The sequence below is a fragment of the Aquarana catesbeiana genome, linkage group LG09, assembly GCF_042186555.1.
Source record: "Aquarana catesbeiana isolate 2022-GZ linkage group LG09, ASM4218655v1, whole genome shotgun sequence".
NCBI lineage: Eukaryota > Metazoa > Chordata > Amphibia > Anura > Ranidae > Aquarana > Aquarana catesbeiana.
In genome coordinates, this window is record NC_133332.1 from 201,935,788 (window position 1) to 201,947,543 (window position 11,756).

An 11,756-nucleotide genomic window follows, 5' to 3' on the forward strand; every position below is an offset into this window, starting at 1 on the left:
TTTTGGAGAATCGATTATTCCTGAACTCCCATAAACATTTTCCAGTTTTTTACTTGCAGAGCTACGGTTGGATTGTGCAGCTTACCATTCAAAAGCGTGCAGAATATAGCAGATAGTTGCAGGTTTATGAGATGCAAAATCTTGTGACTCCTGCAGCTCTCACCTTCAGCTCTTTGGCAGGAAAACATATACCAATGTCCAGACAAATAAGGGTAAATTAAAGGCAACACTTCCCTGGGGGAACACTTCTGGGGGATCAGATGAACATGGACCGTCTGTCCGTGTTCATCTGATCTGCTCTGCAGACGGATAGAAAAGTAGGATTTTCCTCAGTCTGCAGAATCGGACAATAGCGGGGCCGGATGATATCGGGTGTCAGTGGATGTTAATCCGCTGACACCCGCTATCCCATAGGGATGCATGTATGTCCGTATTTCATCTGAAAACGGAGGGATGAAATACGGACATACGGTCCGCACGTGTGAAAGGGGCCTTACTGTTTCCGCTATAGGACATTAAGGCCTCATCTACACTGCTGCTGGTAAATGGACGTTTAGGAGCAGTTGGGCATTTTTTTTCAGCTGCTCCTGAACTCTCCTCTGTTATCTTATCAGTACATGTACACAGGTTCGTTTATAGTCCTTTCTAGGTGTTTAGAGGCTTTTTTTGGAACCCAAAAAATGCGTTCAGAAGCTGTGTTTAGAAGCGTTTTTAAACGCGGTAACTCGTGTTTAGCCACGTTTCGTTTTACAGGCGTTTTTAATTTTTGGCTATTTTGGGGGGGGGTTAAATTTTTTTTTTTTTTTCAAACGCTTCTAAACGCTAAACAAGGCAAAACGGATGTTTTAAACGTGGGTTACTATCTGTCAAGTTAAATCGTTCAGGAGAGGTTGTAAAATCATCCCGTGTACATTAAGCCTAAGTGAGAGGAAATTCCTCTAATGTGAGGCAATCCAACTGTCACCAGAATTGCTGTCCCCACTGGAAGATTTAATCTCTGTTAGTGTTCTGATGTCAACCAAAATTTGGTACTTTCTTCTAATTTTACTTTTGATGATAACCGTAAACAGGACAAAGGATGAATCTCCTCCTCCCTAACTGGGCAAAGACGGCAATAAATACTGACAAAGGTGTTCTAATCCCTCTCCACTCTATCCAAAACCTAAGTTTTATCTTTAGTTGGACTTTAAAAGAATACATTGTAAACTCTGCTTCAGTGCCTTCCTCTCTCTCGCTTTGCTGCATACAATTTCATTTTGGTAAATGCTACCCTGCCTCTATTTCACATTTTGATTTATGTTTCTTTGGTAACAGTGGAAATGTTGGAAGCCGCAAGCGGAAGCTGGCCTCTAAGTCATACACTGCTTTTGAATCGAAGAGGAGGACCTTGTACCACTCAGACAGACAGAACAGCTGTGCTGCAGAATCCGTGGAGTACACCCCGTTGTCTGACTTCCAAGATAATGCTGCTGATAGCCACACTTTCGAGAGCCTCAGCGAGGATGACTCCTCAATGCCGCACCTCAAACACTCCATCACAACTTATTTCGGTGCTGCAGGAAGGTTGGCTTGTGGGGAGAAATACCAAGTATTGGCACGGAGGATAACCCCCGAAGGAAAAGTCCAGTACTTGGTAGAGTGGGATGGAACCACCCCGTACTGACCTGGAGATAAAAATATATACATATATTTTGTAACCAAAGTAAGGAAGTGCACGCCGAAGCAAACCTTTTCAGCCATATTGCCAGTCATGGTGTGCCTACTGAAGGTAATAAGGCGGACTTTTGACTCTGTTAGTAACATTTTGATGCAAATATAATTATAGCACTTATGCAGGGTACAAATATCGAACAGCCATTGGGGCAACAGTATGGACTTTCCCCTGATATACTGGGACTGTGAGCAGGAAAGTAGAAATACTTTGCTTCTAGATCTAGAGGTAGCTTTCAAGATTGTAGACCCAAAGATGTCACTTTGCTAATTTCAACTCCATGCTGGAGGCTAAATCAATAAGAAAGCTGTGGGCAGGACCACAGGTTAAAAAAAAAAAAAAAAAAAAAAAAAAAAAAAAAGGAATTACATAATGGATGTAACTTCAGCTGTAATTTTTATTTCTCACAATCTCATTTTATTTGCTTTCTTTGCCTTGGCAGAAATCTTACAATCTAACTTTAAGCCACATAACCTATTCACCGACTGTTGGGTGTGCATCCCATGTCAGACTAAACGTGCAATACTAAAGGAAGGGCTGGAGGTACAGGAAAAGTGTAGTCACGTTCTTTATATGCACAGTTGATGGAAGATTTGTCTACAGTTAATCCATAAACTGAAGACAGCCCTAATGGACAATTATCATCATTTTTTGCTTTAAAGATGTTTCGGTGGCTTGTTTGGTTGACTAAGGTCTGCTTAGCTGGGTAATGATTTACCTATGTAATGATAGCACTTACAAAATGTGGATGAAAGGGATATGTACACAGTTCAAACTTCAACTTTTTTTGTTCCTGAAGCAACAGCAAAATCTGGGAAATGGAATGATGAAATTTTGTCCAGTGTCAAATTACTATTTTTAGCCATAGTATGTGACTTTGTTGATTTCAGCATCACAGATTTCAGAGACAGGATTGTCTTTTAAACATCACTTTTTGAGAGAGGGGAGCCAAGGAGATTTTTTTTTTTTTTTTTTTTTTTTTTTTTGGGACCACATCAAACTGAGTTCAGAAAGCGCTCTGCCTGTAGGTGGCGTTTTTCTCTCTGGACGCTTATTACAGTATATGGAAAGAATATGTTCTATATAGAGAACTCTTTTTAAAGCACTTATTTGTTATCATGACTGCAATGAGGGGCAAATTTATATTGTTTTATATGAGCTGCTTTTTAGAACTGCAAGGAAAAAAAAGTAAAATTCTGAAATATTTTTATGTAAGAATGTAATGAGAACTGACATACGAGATTTTAAAACTATTTTGATAGCTAGGAATACCTTTTTATAACTTCAACCAGTGCCTTCCACAGAATGGGGTGGTGTCCAACACACCCAGATTCCAGTAAAATGGTCAGTGTGCTTCTACGTAATTGTCACACCTGTACCATCACCTGGAGGTCTAGAAATCTTTTGAATGATTGACTGGAAGACTCCCCAATCCGTTATTATAAGCACAAGATACAATGCAGTTAAAAGTGATTGGATTGTAACGTGTGTGTGTGTGTGTGTGTGTGTGTATGTATGTGCCTGGTTTTGTGTGCCTTGAGGAAAAGTTTGAGAGATGCTGACATTGGTGATTAGGTACATATGGGGGGCGTTTTTACAACTTGCACAGACTGAAAACCACCCAGTTTTTTACCCATTGTGTATCTTTTTAACATTATGTTTCATAATGAGTAATTGTGCGCTTTAAGTTTATGTGATTGTGTATTATTTTTTTTTTTTTTTTGCATGTGCACCTGGGCATATCAAAATAAGGCAACCACTATGCAGGATCTTGCTGCTGGCAAGATCCTGCATAAAAAGTGCTCTGTACCCATGTAATATTTTGCTTGCAGCGTTGCAGCATAAATGGCTTTTTTGTTTCTAGATTGAAAATATCTAGCTAGGATACAGACAGCTTCTGTTGCCTAGGGTCCTTTTTGTTGCTAGGATGCAGGTGGCGCCAAAAAAGTGCATTTGTGTTGTATGCATGTAAACCTTATCACAGACGTTTACATGCATGCGGTGCAAAATATGGTCTGTATACAGGACCTCAGATGGCAATTTTTTTTTTTTTTTACTCTTATACAGCCCTGGCCAAAAGTTTTGAGAAAAATATGAAATATTTTCACAAAGTCTGCTGCTTCAGTGATTTTTTTTTTTTTTTTTTTTTTTTTGGTCAGATGTTACTATGGTAAACTGAAATATAATTACAAGCATTTCATAAGTGTCAAAGGCTTTTATTGACCATTACAGTAAGTTTATGCAAAGAGTCAATATTTGCAGCATTAATCCTTCCTTTTCAAGATCTCTGCAATTCACCCTGGCATGCTGTCAATCAACTTCTGGGCCATATTCTGACTGATGGCAACCCATTCTTGTATAATCAATGCTTGGAGTTTGTCAGAATTTGTGGGGGTTTTTTGTTCACCCGCTGCCTGAGAATTGACCACAAGTTCTCAATGAGTTTAAGGTCTGGGGAGCTTCCTGTCCATATTCCCCAAGCCACTTGGTTATCACTTTTGCCTTATGGCAAGGTGCTCCATCATGCTGGAGAAGGCATTGTTCATCACCAAACTGTTCTTGGATGGTTGGGAGAAGTTGCTCTCGGAGGATGTTTTTGTACAACTCTTTATTCGTGGCTGTGTTCTTAGGCAAATTTGTGAGCGAGCTCACACATAATGGTCTCAGGATGCTTTACTGTTAGCATGACACAGGACTGATTGTAGCGCTCACTTTTTCTTCTCCAGACAAGTTTTTTTCCGAATGCTCCAAACAATTGGAAAGGGGATTCATTCGAGAAAATGACTTTACCCCAGTTCTCAGCAGTCCAATCCCTGTGCCTTTTGCAGCAAATCAGTCTAACTGATGTTTTTCCTGGAGATAAGTGGCTTCTTCTACCCTTCTTGATACCCAAGCCATCCTCCAAAAGTCTTCGCCTCACTGTGCATGCAGATGCACTCATAACCTGCCTGCTGCCATTCCTGAGCAAGCTCTGCACTGGTGGTGCCCAGATCCTGCAGCTAAATCCAACTGTAGGAGACTGTCCTAGCGCTTGCTGGACTTTCTTTGGTATTCTGAAGCCTTCTTCACAACAATTGAACCCTCTCTCCTTAAAGTTCTAGATAATCCGATAAATGGTTAATTTAGGTGCAATCTTAGTAGCAGCAATATCCTTGCATTTGAATCCCTTTTTCTGCAAAGCAATGATGACTGCATGTGTTTCCTTGCAGGTAACCATGGTTAACAGAGGAAGAACAATGATTTCAAGCACCACCCTCCTTTTTTAAAGGGGATGTAAAGGTTCAATTTTTTTTTTTTTGTAATAACAATAAACATGCTATACTTACCTGCTCTGTGCAAGGGTTTTGCACAGAGCAGCCCGGATCCTCCTCTTCTGGGATGCCCTCCTGGTGCTCCTGGCTCCTCCCCTTCATCGTGTGCCCCCATGGAGAGCCACTTTCCATGGGGGCACCCGTGCAGGCACGTTCTCGAGTCCCGCTGTTGCATCCATTGGCACAAAGCGTTACTCTGCCTCGCCCCCTGCTCCCATGTCACAGGATTTGATTGGCTGCCGCTGCTATCAGTCTGTCCAGTAAGGACAGACAGTAGCTGGAGCCGCTGGGTTCGTGCACATCACTGGAAAGGATGTGCTGGGGTAAGAAAAAAAAAAGGAGGGGGCGGCTCTGGGGGCAGCTGCAGCAAAGAAGGTTTTTCACCTTAATGAAAGCTTCCAATCTGTTATTCTAACTCATTCGGCATTACGGAATGATTTCCAACCTCGTCAACACTGACACCTGTGTTAATGAGGGAATCCCTGACATAATGTCAGCTGGTCCTTTTGTGGCAGGGCTGAAATGCAGTGGAATTTTTTTTTTTCTTCATTTCATTTTTGTTCATTTTCATGGCAAAGAAGGACTTTGCAATTCATCTGATCACTCTTCATAACATTCTGGAGTATATGTGGGGCGGCACAGTGGTGCAGTGGGTAGCACTTTCGCCTAGCAGTAAGAAGGGTCGCTGGTTTGAATCCCAACCACGACACTACCTGCCTGGAGTTTGCATGTTCTCCCTGTGCCTGCGTGGGTTTCCTCCGGGTACTCCGGTTTCCTCCCACACTCTAAAGACATGCTGGTAGGTTAATTGGATCCTGTCTAAATTGTCCCTAGTATGTATGAATGTGAGTTAGGGACCTTAGATTGTAAGCTCCTTGAGGGTAGGGACTGATGTGAATGTACAATGTATATGTAAAGCGCTGCGTAAATTGACGGCGCTATATAAGTACCTGAAATAAATAAAATAAAAAAATAAAATATGTAAATTGCCATCTTAAACGACTTTGTGAAAATGTAATATTGGTGTCATTCTCAAAACTTTTTGCCACGGCTTTTTTTTTTTTTTTTTTATCTCCATTTTAAAACCTGTCAAATGCCTAGTATATGACTGAATGGCACCATCTTGTGGTGACCCATTATCTGGCACATGATTTGCATGTACTGAGAAAAGCCAGTTGAAAGAAGGCTGAGCCTTCCCCCACCAATGATTTGTGCCTATGTATGTATTAATGCATGTAGCCCAGAGAATCTAGTTTGGACAGAGGAAAATGTATGGGGGTTTAGGAATTGTGCTTACAAGCAGGTACTACATTTATTATAGTGGGGTGGGGGATTCTTTTTGGACAACAGTACAACTTGCCTGTGGTCTGAGACTTTTATAGCTGACCCTGCAGCACAGAAAATTCACTGACCTGAAGATGAAAGAAAGAAGCCAGTCTGTGCAGCAGTAAGTTGTGCATTTGGATACATAATGTAATGTGCCATTCAGTAGCAGAATCTAATGCTGCACAATGTTTTGTACCTATAGCACATTTTTCATATAAAGTATATGTAAACCCAATCGATAAAAGCCTTTTATATTGATGTTTCAAACAAATCATTTTTTCAAATTTTCAATACTTTTTTAATACAGGCTGCAGATTTAAAAAGAAAACCTGGCAGTTCTACTGTGAAGCTCATTGTTGGGGCACTTCCTGTTCTAGAGGGACAACACTCCCCATTCCCCCCTTTGTCACATGGACACTACATGTCTCTGTTCCAACAAATTTGTGCAGGCATGGTCCACTGTTGTCACCATCAGGAATCCTGCCCTAAGAAATACCACATAGCCACTGCTGGAGTACGTGCATGTAGATTGGTAGTACAGAGACGCAACTAAGTATAAAAAAGATGGCAATTGTTTACCGTATGCTGTGCTTTAGTAAACAAAATGTTTAGTTGGAGTTTACGGCTACTTTAACTGCCTTCTCCAGTATGTTTTGTTGGTCCTGTAGATTGTGTGCATTAATTTGTTTATTTTCTGGTTACATCTTTAATTACCTTGCAGGCTGAACTGGATTCATATCCAAACTATTTAGCTGTGCATCCAACCATCAATCGCCAGCTATTGATGGCACATCTCTGCTATCAGTTGCAAAAAATTGAGGCACAGATGTTTTGTGATTGGTAGAGCTGACTATATAAGGCTGCTGTTCTTTGCATAATAATGACGTAACTGATCACTATAATAGTGGTCACATGATCGCCAATCCTTCCCGCCCTCTGAACTGTTTAAAAAATAAGTTCACCTTTTTGTACAAAAAAATAATAAAAGCACATCTTTTTGCAGGTAAAAAATGTGCATTTTTTTATTTTTTGTATTAGGAGCCTGTAAAGCGTTGCACCAGCGATCAGGAGATCGCTGATGCTATGCAGGTCTCCTGCAGACTGTCAGTGTATACCTGTACACCCCATACGGGTACACACTGAGCATTTTCAGGATTGGTCAGCAATGGCAGCCTCTGTATTTGGTTCAGTACAGGTTTCCTTTTTTAAAGCATTTATTTACCTCCAAAGTACCGGTATATCTAAAGCCCACTTTTTTTTGTTTTGAATAGAGTAGGGAATGGTTAAATCCCTTTATCGGGTTTTTCTTTTTTTGTCCCTTTTTGGGAAGAACTATCTTTACTTCCTGTCCCATAGACACAACAGAAAGCAGGAGCTGATCTCCAAAAAAAAATTAAAAAATATTACAGATGTCACCAGAACAAGTATCCCCATGGGAAGATGTTTTTTATCTTGCCATAAATGTAGGCCTATTTCTAAGCCAGGATATGCAGCTACCATGTACAGCCATCCAAAGTAATGAATAGCTATAGGTGGCTACACAGGTTTACACAAGTAGCGGCATATAGACTCTCCTACAGCCATTCAGTACGATAAATGGTTGTATGTGGCAGATATGTATCCCAGGCATAGAAATACTCCTGCAATTTACATGATATGGCCTTCATACCTGTTTTGGTGCTTCAGCTAAAGATACACTTTAAAGAAGGGTCAAATATTTGTAGGCATGTTCAATTCTAAATCCTTCTAACATGGTCATTGAACGATCGAACTATAGAATGTAATATAATATATATATATTTTTATATAATATTTACTAAAAAATTTTATCCAGGGGCATGTGTGGGTTATAAGTATAGCTGTGTATGAGAAAATGCACGTGCGTCACCCAAATAATCAGCAGCTGTTCTGGCTGCATTTCCGAATGTAGAAGTGCTCCGTAATATGTGACGGTGGCAGAGATGCTAGTAATTGGCTGCTTTGGAATATATTCCCTTAGCAGCGTAACTGTATATCACATTATTTTTTTTCAGAATTGCTATACTGATTTGGGTAGGAGGGGGGGGGGAGTGGTCCTCTATACTGATGCAAGGAAATAACCAGACAGGTGTGTACACTGTTATATAATTATTTTGCTGTTTTACATTTGCAAAGTAGTAGAAATTAAACGTATGCTTTTTTTGAATGTTTTCACAAATTTAAAGTGGATGTAAACCCAATGTCATCCTTTCTAAACTACTGCCATAGGGGTTATCTATAAGGATATACATGCCTCCTGCATGTATCTTTACCTGTCAAATGTCTCCCCTCTGTCTGTTATGAGAGCTGAAAAACTGCATATTCTGTGGGCGGGTCTGTTGTCTGGAGCTCGGTGGGTGGAGTTGTGATGTCAGTAGACTCCCCGCCCACCTCTACACTCCCCTTGTCAATATGCATTTCTCCTGTGTATTTCTTACACTGAACTTCTGCTATGATCTCTAACATCCAGTGAAAAGACAGGAAAGTAACCACATGACTTCAGCATGCCAAATCGTGCTGAGGTGTGGAACAGCCAATCCCTACAGAGCTGCTGAAGAAAGGAGTGGGGGAAGGAATTAAAAAAATAATGCATGTCTTAGGCTAGTGCACGAGATATGTAAATCACCTGTCACTCACAGCAAGGGGGAGGATTTGACAAAGTTTTTCTCTGTCAAGTTTTATCTCACTGAACAATAAAAGAGGATTGCTCAGAGCTGGATTAACTCTTTGTGGCAAGACTGGGCTCAAATGATAGGAAATCTTATACTCTACATTATGACATAAAAAAAAAAAATTCGGGTTTACATCCACTTTAAGGAAAAACATTTTTTTTTTTTTGTTTGCATAAATATTCTGAATGTCAGCAAAAGTTTATTGTAAGTGTTGTGTATATACACAGTCCATGAAAAACTGATATTTGATATGACTGATATGATTCTTTGGGGCACTACCTCCTCTCAAACGCGAATTTGGGAGGGGGGGGGGTTGTTTTCTGCCTGTAGGAGCATATGCCTGAAAAAGCCATAGTGTGCATTGACACATTGGCTAATATGGAGGGGAGTTTCTAGGCAGAAAAAATAGGAGCTCAAATCCGCTCAAAAGCCTGTAGGAGCCACTTTTTTTAGCTCATCTGAGCTGCGCCCTTAGACTCCTTTTCTAAGGGCCATGGTGGATGGGTGGAGTTGGGAACTCGGGCACCTGAACAGCGCTTGCATCCAATTAAATGCAGGGACTGTTTGTGTATTCTGACAGCTGCAGGTGCTGGATGACTGGCACTGCAGATTCATCCATTTATGCCATTTAGGCTGGATGGGGGAATTGCGTGATTTCTCTTGTTTAGTTTGCAAGGCTGAATGAGAGACCTCCTGCATGGTCAGCTTTAGGCTGCTAATATCCACCCAAACCTGGAATATAGTTTTGTTGGCTCTATTGACACTTCAAGATTTAAAATTGCTGCTAAATTTAATTTTAGGACTGTAAGGCTTGTACACACAGGTGATTTTTACTTCCTTTTTTGTTTTTTTTTGTTTTTTTTTTGTTGTTATTTTGATCCTTTGAAAACAGTAAGAAATGTTGCTTTTTTTTCCTGTTAACGTGATTGTTTGCATTACACTTTCATTCTTTTGTCAGTTTTTCAGATCAGATCCTATAGGGTAGCGGATGTTGGCGGTGACATGCCCACTGCTATCTGATCTGATCCTGTCTGTGAAATCAAGGCAGATGGTGACCCTATTATATGATCTCCCCATAGAGGACAGTGGGGCTCTGACAGTTCCGTCTCAGCACAGTGAGCTGAGACGGACCTGTCATCCTCGGGGATCAGCAGAGTGATCCCCCGCTGAGCAAGGCAGAGTCCGCCGGGCGGACCGCCCGTGTGAAAGGTTTCTTGCATAGTAGGGAAGAGATTCAAAATACTATGCCTGGTGTCATTCAATTTTTTTGTTTAATGTTCAATCCTTCAGTGAAAAACAAGTAAATGGAAGGATGTAATGCAGACTTAACTGAGCATCAGGTTGAACAAAAGGGTGAAACCTGCAGCAAAATCTGCATTTTTCTTTTAAGCCGCGTACACACGAGTTGAATGCAGATTGTCCGACGGAAGCTTTTCATCGTATATTCCGATCATGTGTATGCCTCATCGGACTTTTTTTTTCGAAAAGTCTGACGGACCTAGAAATAGAACACGTTCTAAATATTTCCTGACGGAACCGATTCCTATCGGGAAAACCGCTCGTCTGTATGCTGTTCCGACGGACCAAAAACGGCGCTTGCTCTGAAGCAAGTATGAGACGGAAGCTACTGGCTATTGAACTTCCTTTTTCTAGTCCCGTTGTACGTCACTGTGTTCTGGACGGTCAGACTTTGGGTTGGCCGTGTGTGGGCAAGACCGCTTGAATGGAATTCCGTTGGAGTAACCTTTGGAGTTTATTCCGACGGCAAAACCGGTTGTGTGTACGCGGCATTAGACTTTTAGTGGTGTGTGTGTGTGTGTGTGTGTGTGTGTGTGCGTTTCCTCCTGTACATTTATCATGGTGGATTTTTTTGTAGCCCACTGCAGATGAGAAGGTGAAACTGACTGTAGCAACTCACATTAATGAATGTTTTTATAATATATTTTTTTTTTTTTTTTTTACCATATGGCTTGGGAATGCGCGTGAATGACAATCTGCATTGGTTCTAGATGTCAGTGTGCCCTGAAGGGCCCAGGAAGACCATCTGGATTCTTGTACAATTAGCTGATACAGCACAGATCCCTGTTTCATATCAAGAGTATCAATCAGATTTAACCTTTTTTTTTATTGCGCTAAGCTGATTACAGAAGAATGCTGATTATATGCAGTGGGTTACGCCACATTGAATTTTGTCCTTTCATTTGAATACAAATGACAAATGTGTCAGACTTACAGAAAGTCATGTTGGACATTTTTGCACTGTTCCTATGCTTTATTCTTCTTTTTAGTGTGAAATTCACATTTTACATCTGTGTGTGTGTGTATAATGTTCAACAGCAACTGTATAGTTATTGTAACTCTTCTGCTCTGTGAAACAAATTGCATGTTGTAAGGGGAATACAGTGGAACCACGCATTACGAGCATAATCTGTTCCAGGAGTATGCTCGTAATCCAATGTACTCGCATATCAAAGCGAGTTTTTTCCCATTTGAAGTCAATGGAAACGAAAATAATTAGTTCCGCATTAACTTCAATGGGATGCAATACTGCATGCGGCCAGAAGCGGGGGGGGCGCCGGAGAGCCTCAGAAACGGCTGAAAAGGCCCAAGGGACGCTTCGGGTGACCTCGGAAAGACTCCGTTCACGAGCCTTTCTGAGGTTTGCTGAGGTCAGCCGAACTGTCCTCTGGCCTTTCCGTGCATTTCCGAATGGCGACT

General features: G+C 41.1%; 1 protein-coding gene across 2 annotated transcripts in view; it reads left to right on the forward strand.

Annotated features, from left to right (window-relative positions):
* PHF19 (PHD finger protein 19) overlaps window positions 1-6,035 on the forward strand; it is a 60,158-nt gene extending 54,123 nt beyond the window's left edge. For both annotated transcript variants that reach the window (XM_073599554.1, XM_073599553.1), the window contains exon 15: window positions 1,315-6,035. In XM_073599554.1, coding sequence (XP_073455655.1) covers window positions 1,315-1,663 — 349 coding nt within the window. In that variant the 3' untranslated portion in view covers window positions 1,664-6,035. The remainder of the gene's footprint in view (window positions 1-1,314) is intronic.
* Window positions 6,036-11,756: the final 5,721 nt, after the last annotated feature.